Source organism: Echinops telfairi, unplaced genomic scaffold (genome assembly GCF_000313985.2).
Source record: "Echinops telfairi isolate 266 unplaced genomic scaffold, ASM31398v2 ScPeMD7_9;HRSCAF=40, whole genome shotgun sequence".
Lineage (NCBI taxonomy): Eukaryota > Metazoa > Chordata > Mammalia > Afrosoricida > Tenrecidae > Echinops > Echinops telfairi.
In genome coordinates this window covers 16,589,542-16,599,634 of record NW_022103906.1, presented here as the reverse complement: position 1 = coordinate 16,599,634, position 10,093 = coordinate 16,589,542, and the positions used below count along the sequence as shown (strand labels likewise).

The following is a 10,093-nucleotide window of genomic DNA, read 5'->3' as shown; positions in this document are numbered from 1 at the left end:
CGACAGCTCGTGGTCACACAGGCTGGTGTGCTTCTTCCATGTGTTGCTTCTGAGCTAGATGGCTGCTTGTTTATCTTCAAACCTTTAAGACCCCAAATGCTATATCTTTTGATAGCCAGGCACCATCAGCTTTCTTCACATTTGCTTATGCACACGTTTGTCTTCAGTCAAATACTTTTTTTTCCATAACATAAAAGGTGACTATACACATGGACTTCTCCAGATGGAGTACATAGAAATCTATGTATATAGACTATATCTCCGTGGGAAGAGGTAATGGAGAGCCTCAATATCAGCATCTAAAACCAGCCCAGGGCCTGACTATAGAACAGACCATGAACTAATTGCTCATATGTAAGTTCAAGATAAAGCTGAAGAAAATTAAAACAAGTCCACAAGAGCAAAAGTTGACCTTGAGTGTCCCACCTGCATTTCGAGGCCATCTCAAGAACAGAGTTGACGCACTGCACATTAATGACAGAAGACCTGATGAGCTGCGGGAGGACATTGGGAAATTCACTCATGGAGAAAGCCGAAAGACGTTAAAAAGACAGGGAAGAAAGAAAGGATCAAAGTGGCTCTCAGAAGAGACTCTGAAACTTGCTCTTGATCTCAGAGTAGTTAAAGCGAATGGAAGAAACAATGACGTTAAAGAGCTGAACAGAAAATTTCAAAGGGCAGCTCAAGAAAACAAAGTCAAATATTATAGTGACGTGTGTGAAGACCTAGAATTAAAAATCCAAAAGGGAAGAACACTCTTGCATATCTCAAAATGAAAGAACTAAAGAAAATATTTAAGCCTCAAGTTGAAATATTAAAAGATTCTATGGCCAGATATTGAATGATTCAGGAAGCATCAAAATAAGATGGAAAGAAAACTAGAGCCACTGTACCAAAAAGGACGATTGACATTCTACCATTTCAGGAAGGAGCAAGAACCAATTTTGCTGAAGGAAGAAATTCAAACTGCATGAATTGATGCAATACCAAAGGAAATGTTTCAACAAGCTGATGGACAGGAGCCACTCACTAGTCTATGGCAGGACCTTTGGAAGACTTTGCCAGGGGGCTGGAAGAGAGCCATATTCTACCCACTCCAAAGAAAGGTGACTCAAAAAAAATGCTCAAATTATAGAATATCATTGATAATGATACCATTGATATCTCATGCAAATAAAATTGTTCTAAAGCTCATCTAACCACGATAGCATCAGTACATTGACAGGGAGCTGCCAGAGGTTTAGGCCAGATTCCGAAGAGGAAGGGGAACAAGAGATGTCATTGCTGGTGTCAATGCAGGCTCAGGGCAGAGAATACCAGAAAGATACTTATTTGTGTTTTATTGACACAGGCATTTGACGGTGTGCAGCCTAACAAACTATGGACAAATAACCTTGAGAAGAATGGGAGTTCCAGAACACTCCATTGTGCTCATGCAGAACCTGGACATGGATCAAGAGGTGGTTGTGCAAACAGAACAAGGGAATACTGCATGGTTTAAAACCAGGGAAAGTGTGCTTTGGAGGTGTATCCTCTCACCAATCTGCAAGCTGAGCAAATCATCAGAGAAACTGGATGATATGAAGAAGAATGAGGTATCAGGATTAGACAAAGGCTTACTAACAATTAACAATATGCAGATGACAGAAACTTGCTTGCTGAAAGCGAGGAAGACTTGAAGCACCTGCGGATGAACATCCAGAATTGTAGCCTTCAGTATGGATTACAACGCAATGAAAAGAAGGCCAAAATCCTCACAACCGGGCCAAACACAATTTTTCCCATAAGAAAGGTTGTCAAGGATATTGTCTTGCTGGCTCCACAGTCCATGCTCATGGAAGGAGCAGTAAAGAAGCATCGGCTTAGGTACATCTGCTGTACAAGACCTCTTTAGAATCTTGAAAAGCAAGGAGGTTACTTTGAGAACTAGCTGTGTCTGACCAAAGCCATGGCATTTTTCTTTCATTCTTCCTTTTTTAAATTGGGAGCTAATGCATATGTCATATCATCCCATAGTGCAATCATATCAAGCAATATTGTACAATTGATACCACAATCCGTTTCCAAACATTCTTTTCCTTCCTAGACCCCTTGACCTCGGCTGCCTTTTAAACCACCACCAAGCTCACCACCACTGTACCCCCACCCCACCCCAGAAACCCTTAGTTTACTTGCTGTCCCTATGGGTTCATCAATACTTGGTTTCATATATTGAAAAACAGAAACAATATAACACAAATTCAAGAGGGTGATGCCCAGCGACATAACATATCTGAGATACACCCCTTAATGGACAAATAAAAAACAGAAAATGTTTTAAACCAGATCAGGCCTAACTTGCATCAAAGGTGGGATCAACAAACACGATTTTAACCATTCAAGTCAGGGTTATCCCTTTGATCTCCTATGCCAGTGGTTCTCAACCTCCCGAATGCCGCGACCCTTTCATACAGCTCCTCAGGTCGTGGTGACCCCACCCCCAGCCGTAAAATTATTTTCGTTGCTACTTCATCACTGTAATTTTGCTACTGTTATGAATCGGGCAACCCCTGAGAAAGGGTCATTCGACCCCCAAAGGTGAGATCTGCTGTTCTGTACTCCTCTCTCCACTGCACTCTGTTTGTACCCACTTTCCCCCCACCCCTCTATTATGGACAGAGGAAGACCACCGGAAGCTTAGTTCCTATGTACATCCCACATATGTGTCTTGGGCTCCCCCTGTCATCCATGGCCTTCTGTCACCAGATTCTCACAATTCAGGCTGATACATTCCCTTCTTTACTTTGGATTATATGATTTACAGTCCTTCCATGACTGATGTTGGTGTGCTTCTTCCATATGGGGCCAGACAGCCTGGTAGAGAACCCGACCGGTGCCAATGAACCATACACTATCCACTCTAGGTAAGTATTTTGAAGGTCACTTTGCCGGAAGGCACCTCATGTCATCTGGGACCAAATGGTCAAGGAAGGGGAAGGAGATGTTGTCTATTGAGTACCTGCCATGCCAAACTATGATGATGCCCCCCATCCCCACCCCAAACTGGTATTTTCAGTTGTTTGATACACATTGGAAAGTTGGACATTCAATAAGGAAACCCGAAGCATTGATGCATTTCGACTATGGTGATGGAAAAGAATGTTGAAAGTAGCCTGGACTGCTAAAAGGACAAATGGACCTGTCTTGGAAGAAGCATGGCCAGAGTGCTCCTTCGAGGCGAGAACGGTAAGGCTTGTTTGTCGTGCATACTCTGACTCGTCAGGAGGCATTAGTCCCCGGAGAAGGACGTGATGTTAGGTAAAGTAGAGGGCAGTTGTACAGAAAGGGGCCTTCAAGGAGAGGAATTAACACTGTGGCTGCAACAGTGGGCTCAAGCCCATGTGGGCTTTGTTGCTTCTGAGCTAGATGGCCGCTTGTTTACCTTCAAACCTTTAAGACCCCAGACGCTATATCTTTTGATAGCCGGGCACCATCAGCTTTCTTCACATTTGCTTATGCACACATTTGTCTTCAGTGATCATATCAGGAAGGTGGGCATCCACTGATAAGATTTTTAGTTCTTTGATGTCTGATGACTGGTCCCTTCTACACCTCATGGTCAGACAGGCTGGTGTGCTTCTTCCATATCACTGTAAATCTGAAGGCAGTTCCAAGAGAATGTCCACAGGGGCCACCATCACACCAGACACCGTTGGAATCTGCACACACGCATTGCGTCTGCATTTTGGTTTGCTGATGGAAGAGCTCTCCATGCATCGCTCTCTCCTGCACTGTATTTCCCCCCTCCAAGTGAAGTCTAGTACTAGCACTTCTCTCTCCGACCCATGCAGCACCTTTGCACTCTGCACTGAATGAAATCCAAACCAAACCCACTGCCTCTTTTTAAAACTAGTTTTATTGGCATATAATTCACATATCATACAATTTAATAATTCAGTCCTATTAAGATGTGTACTGCAATAGTCACCACAATCCATTTCAGAGCATGTTCTTCTTGTACTCATTACTGTTACCTCCCCATTTGCCCAAACCTCCCCTGCACCATGGTATTTTTCAATTACTTTATACGCCTGGTGAAGTTGGACAATGAATAAGGAAGACCACAAAAGAATTGATGCAATTGCATTATGGTGTTGGAATAAAATATCGAAAGCATCATGGGTGGTGCTTGCTTCGGTGGCACATGTACTGAAATTGAAAGCATCGTTGATGGTAAGAAGAACAATCAAATCAGTGTTGGAAGAAGAACACTCCAAGTATTGGGCTACTTTGTCCCAGGCACTATCGACGTGTTCTTGGGAGAGACAGTACACTTGGTAAAGAAGAAACTCCCTGGTAAATGGATTGACACAGCGTCTGTCACAGTGAGGTCGAGCATGACAATTGTGAGGGAGGCACAGGTCTAAGTGGGCAGTGTTTCATTCTGCATCCAATAGGCTTGCTATGAGTAGGAATTGACTTGACAGTGTGGATTAACATTTTTTAAGCATAAATTTTATACAGTAGTTTCTAACAATTACTTGGATGTTTTAGTAGGCTTTTTCAGCATTACCCAAGTTGGTAATTATTCAGTACTATGGAATATTAATATGTTTATATCTGTTTATTATACAATCTTTGAAAGCTTATCTTTTAGCTTGGTTGATTTCTTTCTTTTTTTTTATTAAAAGATCATTTTATTGGGGGCTCTTACAACTCTTGTAACAATTCATACATCAATTGTATTAAGCATTTTTTTACATATGTTGCCATCAGTTTTTTCTAGACATTTACTTTCTATTGAGCACATGGCATCAGCTCCTCTTTTTTCCCTCTCCCCCCACCCTCGTGACCACTTGATAAATTATAAATGATTATTATTTTCATATCTTACACCAATTGCTGTCTCCCTTCCCCCATAGTTTCCGTTGTTTGTCCCCATGGGGCGGTGGTGGTGGTTATGTGTCGATCATTGTGATCGGTTCCCCTTTCCTCCCCTCCTCTCTGGTATTGCTATTCCCATACCTGTTCCTGGATTCCATGTGTTGTGAGCTCTTATCTCTTTACCTGTATTTATGCTCTGGCCTAGTCCGAAGTGAAAGGCAGCACTGGGTTCATGATAGTGAAGGGTGAGGAAGTGTCAAGGAACCAGAGGAATATTGTGTGTTTCATCAGTGCTTTACTACCCCCTGGTTGACTCATCCCTTCCCTGTGATCCCTCTGTGGGAGGATGTCTCATAGTCTACAGATGGACTTTGGGTCTCTGCTCCGACCCCCCTCATTCTCAACAATATGATTTTGCTTGTTTGTTTGTTATACGTCTTCTGATGCCTGTTACCCAGTCCTAAGGACACCTCATGATCACACTGGCTGATGTGCTTTTTCCATGTGGGCTTGTTGCTTCTCTGCTAGATGGCTGCTTGTTTAACTTCAAGCCTTTAAGACCCCAGATGCTATATCTTTTGATAGCTGGGCACCATCTACTTTCTTCACCACATTTGTTTATGCACCCATTTTGTCTTCAGCAATTGTGCTGGGAGGGTGAGCATCACAGAATGCCAGTTTGTTAGAACAAAGTGTTCTTGTGTCAGGAGAGGGTGTGACCAGAAGCCCAAAATCCATCTACTACCTCAATGTATTACTATATAAACATATGTACATAGGCCAATACCTTCTATTTTTATGAATTAATGTATTTACATATGTACGCACCTAGGTTTATACCTTTATCTGTAGCTTTGCTTCCTAGATCATTCCTGTTTCCTTTTACCTTCCCCCTGCCCCACCATCACACTAGTAGCTTCTTTTTAAAATTAAAAATGTACCAACCTTACCTCTCGATGTCTTTCCTGTTATTACCAGGAAGGATTGGAAGTTTCAGGACCCTCCTCTCCGAGCTCCTCATGTCATACTCTCAAGAAAGTGTTCCGACAGGAGATATAGGAAAAAGGTACAGAGTTTCTTTCAGCACTGCAGTACAGACAGGTATCTCAGCAGGTCTGAGAACCCCTCTGGATGGAAATTCAAGGTTTTGTTAACAGCTAATGATGGACCTTCTATTATTGGCTGTTTTTTCAGCAAACCTTCCACTATTAGCTGACTTTTCATAGTGTACCTCCCCTTTACGGATAGTGCACATGCACCCAAAATTCATGCCTGTCATTTTTGTGTCCCCCAAACCAACACTGTGTTCTCCTCCGCCATCCTTTCAGATGAATGGGGTCAACCCATCCATGCATGGGTCCTGTGCTCATATCCTGCATGTCTCGTTCCACATTCATTTACTGCCTCATCCTCCCACTGTTGGGAATTCCTTCTATTTGACAACTATGGATAAGGAAGTGAGTCTGTGGGCCCTTCACCTCCCTCTGAGCTGGCAATTCCTTCCTTTGTTCCCCTATCCCTGTGGTCACCATCTATCTACCCTTCCTTACCTGAAAGTTCTTTGATCCTATATTCTTTTAATCTACCAGATAATGTGCTTGTTGATTGTCATTCCTTGGTAGAATATAAGCTCCATAAGGAGGTAATACTTGTTTATTTTGCTAACTGATATATCCCACACACTTAAAACAGTGCCTGGCACAGTGCAGACTCAACATTTTCAGCCCTTTAACTTATTTTTTGGCATTTCAATATATAGAAGCAAATGCTGAGATGTCTCATTATATGTGTGTGTGTAAGACATATATAGAAAAACCTACCTTAATTATGTGCTAAGGGGAAAAATGTTCCAAATCATATATATTCTTTTTTTTAAGTTTTATTAAGATTTCATCTCCATGTCATACATTTCTATAATTCAGTCAAATCAAGAAGAGTTGTACCATTATCACTACATTCAGTTCTAATACACATTCTTTCTTGTACTCATTGTTATTCACATCATTTTTTTCTTTTTTAAATCATATATATTCTTTAGAGATCTTTATATTAAGCTTCAAACAGGGCAAAGGCAAAACAAAGATAAATCACCCCCATAAGGGAAACTGTAAGCCTAAAGTCAATGGATTTTCATTTACTCAAAGTCACGGGGCTAATTATATATGATTGAAACAACAAATCATTACAAAATCATGATGGGTGGCAAGTTAACATCACTTTTACAGGCGGGACAAGAGAAGCCAAGGAAGGACCCCATTGTGACACACACAATTGCAGATTTAAAACGCTTACAGTAGTGGTTCTGGCCTTTGGATCACTTGGCTCTGTTACCCCTACTTTGATGAGTCCAGGGGTTCTTGGTCTTGTGAATGGAAGAGGCTCAGACCACAAAGAGCAAGCAGAAAGCAAAGTCTATTTAGAAAGGAAAGAAACCCCCACCCCCCACCCCCCAACAAGGCAGTGGCTGGGGTCTCTAGTGAGTTGCTGCCGAAAGAGCTCTGTCTTTATCTGATGTGGGATATTGGCCTGTCTGTGTCTCCAGCTTATGAATGGACCAATCCGGGTCTGGTCACATTCCTCAGGTCCAATCACGGACCTGCTCATGCTCTGGCCACCTTGTGATCTTGCATGAGTTTGCACAAGGAAGTAAGCAGGCAATTGGGTCAGCAAAAAAGAGTCCCGAGTTGGCTGACTTTGGAATTTAAAATCAGATTGGAGGCCTGGTGTCTCCTGGTTTGAGATGACGCTCCCAGCGCTTCTTGCTGGACCTCTTTTCCTCGCTCTGCCTGGGGCTCTCTGTCTCAAGACTGTGAAACTCTGAGTCGTAGTCACTAGAACACTACATTCTACCTCAAACGAGACCTGTTTTTGCTAAGCCATTAAGGACAAGCCCAGGCAAGTTACCTAGCTCGAAACCTTAAGCAGTTTCCTGATAAGAATGTGATGATCAAGAAATGCTTTTGAGCGTGAAACACGTTATAATTGGGCTAACATTCTGAGGGAAGAGGTGGAATGGACAGGATGGTTTTAGGAGAGTCAGAAACTTGGAGTTATCTCCATTCTAACGGGAAGTTAGGAACTAGAGCAGTATCTTTTCCAGTCTTTATTAATGACAACCTCACACTCACTACCATCGCGTTGGCTCTGACTCAGAGCGACCCTATAGGACAGGAGATTGTAACTCTTTATGGGAGTAGGAAGCATCATCTTTCTCCCTTATTAATGAAAGGGGATCTTGATTGCTGTTTTCAATGAGGTAAGGAATAATGTAAAATTTCCTGGAGATAAAGAAATATATTTTTAAAAAGAGATAAGCGCAAAGTCTCTCTTGGTCCACCCCGGGCTCCTGCCTTTTCAATGATTCAGTGAGGAGGCATGGTGGGCGACCCCCTGGCCGACCCCATTGGCTGAATTGAATTCACCTGGCCTAGGTGGGCCAATCCAGGTGCAGCGCCCTTCCATGCCTACCCAGGGCGGGAACCCTGAACCTCGGAGCATGTGCAGTGTGCCACTCCTTTATTTCCATAGCTTGGACCACTGGGCATGCATTAAATGGACGTCCCAGCCCTACGCTAGCCTACTCAACATAACCACTGACTTTTCAGTTGGCAGTGACATTCTGTAACCACTGTGCCACCAGGGCTCCTTAAATAAGATCATGCCTAAAATCACTGCCATTGAGTCGATTCTGACTCGTAGCGACCGTACACCATAGAGGAGAACTGCCTCAGAAGGCTTCCATGGTTACAAACCTGAACATGAGCATATTCTCAGATGTTTCGCCAACCGAGCAGACGGTGGGGCTTTGGGTTAGCAGCTGAGCATTTAGCTGCTGTGCCAATAGGAGCACTAAGAATATAATCATTGCTGTTCGGGGCTGTTGAGTAGGTTCCAATTAATAGCAGTCCTATGTACAACAGAAAGACACTCTTATCCAATTCTTTACCATTCTCACAATGGTCACTATGTTTGAGCGCATTGTTGCAGATAGTCTATCAACTTATCTCCTTAGAGGTCTTCCTCTTTTTCACCGATCCTGCACCTTATCAAGCACGATGTCTTTTTACATCATGCTTTTATCTCTTGATAACATGTCCAAAATACATGAGATGAAGTATTCCAAGGAGCATTCTGGACTTCAGGACAGTTTTGTTTGTGCTTCTGTAAGTGCACGGTATATTCGATATTCTTTGTCTTTATCTTTATGTGTGATGTTCTCGATATCATCCCACAGCTGATCTGGTCTTCAGTCATTAAGTGCGTTAAATCTGCTCTTGATACGGTCTCCGGATTCAGGTAGAATATAGTGAGGGCATCATTTTGATCCTGTGGGCTTTTCATTTTCTTCAGCTTCCACCGGAACTTGCGGAGGAGTAACTGATGCTCTGTTCCACAGACAGCATTGTACTCCAAGACAGATTTTGAACTTCCCTTTTGGTGATGAGGGCAGTAACACTCCTCTTGCTTGTTTCACCCAGCACAGTGAGCCAATACCAGACCCTTTCAGCTCAGTAATGCCTTGAATGTTGATTTTTATACGTCCAGTTTCATTTTTCACAACTTCCAGTGTTCTTAGATTTATTTTTTGGACATTCAACATCCAATGATTAATTACAGCTGTTCCTTCTTGTTCTGAGTCAGGTCTTATCAGAAAACGACGGTCCCAGAGGCTTTACTCCGTCACATCGCTATGGTCACCTCGACTTTGAGAATGCGGCTTAGTCATATTTTGAGAACCTTCTGATCTGAGGGGCTCATATTCTGACACTATCTCTGACAATGTTCTGCGTCTGTTCCTGAGGTTTTCAGTATTTAAAATGTTTTGATTTTGTCCATAGGGTTTTCCATGGCTAACTCCTTAGAAGTGGATGGACCATTTCTTCTTCAAAGTCTATTCTTAGTCTGGAAGCTCTACTGAACCTTCTTCAGTGTGGGTGACCCTGCTGGCATTTGAAATTCCATTGACATGGCTTTCAGTATCACAGAAACACACAAGCCACCACAGTATGACAAACTGACCAACAAGTGGTGGGTGCATTTCATAGTCATCATGTATATTCTTGGGGGGAAAAAGATATTTGCAATGAGTAAGTCATTGACCTTCCAAAACTCTTCCAACATCTCTAGGGTGTTTGGGTTTGTTTTAAATCAACCTGTTTCATTTTAACAAGAGCACATTTTAGAGATGCTATTTTATTTTGTCGCTTTGAAATGATATCTGTAGACTTTC

At 42.5% G+C, this 10,093-nt stretch overlaps 1 protein-coding gene across 1 annotated transcript in view; it reads right to left on the bottom strand.

The window, feature by feature from the left end:
- The window catches only part of NUGGC (nuclear GTPase, germinal center associated), a 78,085-nt gene extending 72,201 nt beyond the window's left edge, over window positions 1–5,884 (bottom strand). The window contains exon 1 of the mRNA XM_045286836.1: window positions 5,814–5,884. Within this exon, the coding sequence (XP_045142771.1) occupies window positions 5,814–5,884 (71 nt within the window). The remainder of the gene's footprint in view (window positions 1–5,813) is intronic.
- Window positions 5,885–10,093: the final 4,209 nt, after the last annotated feature.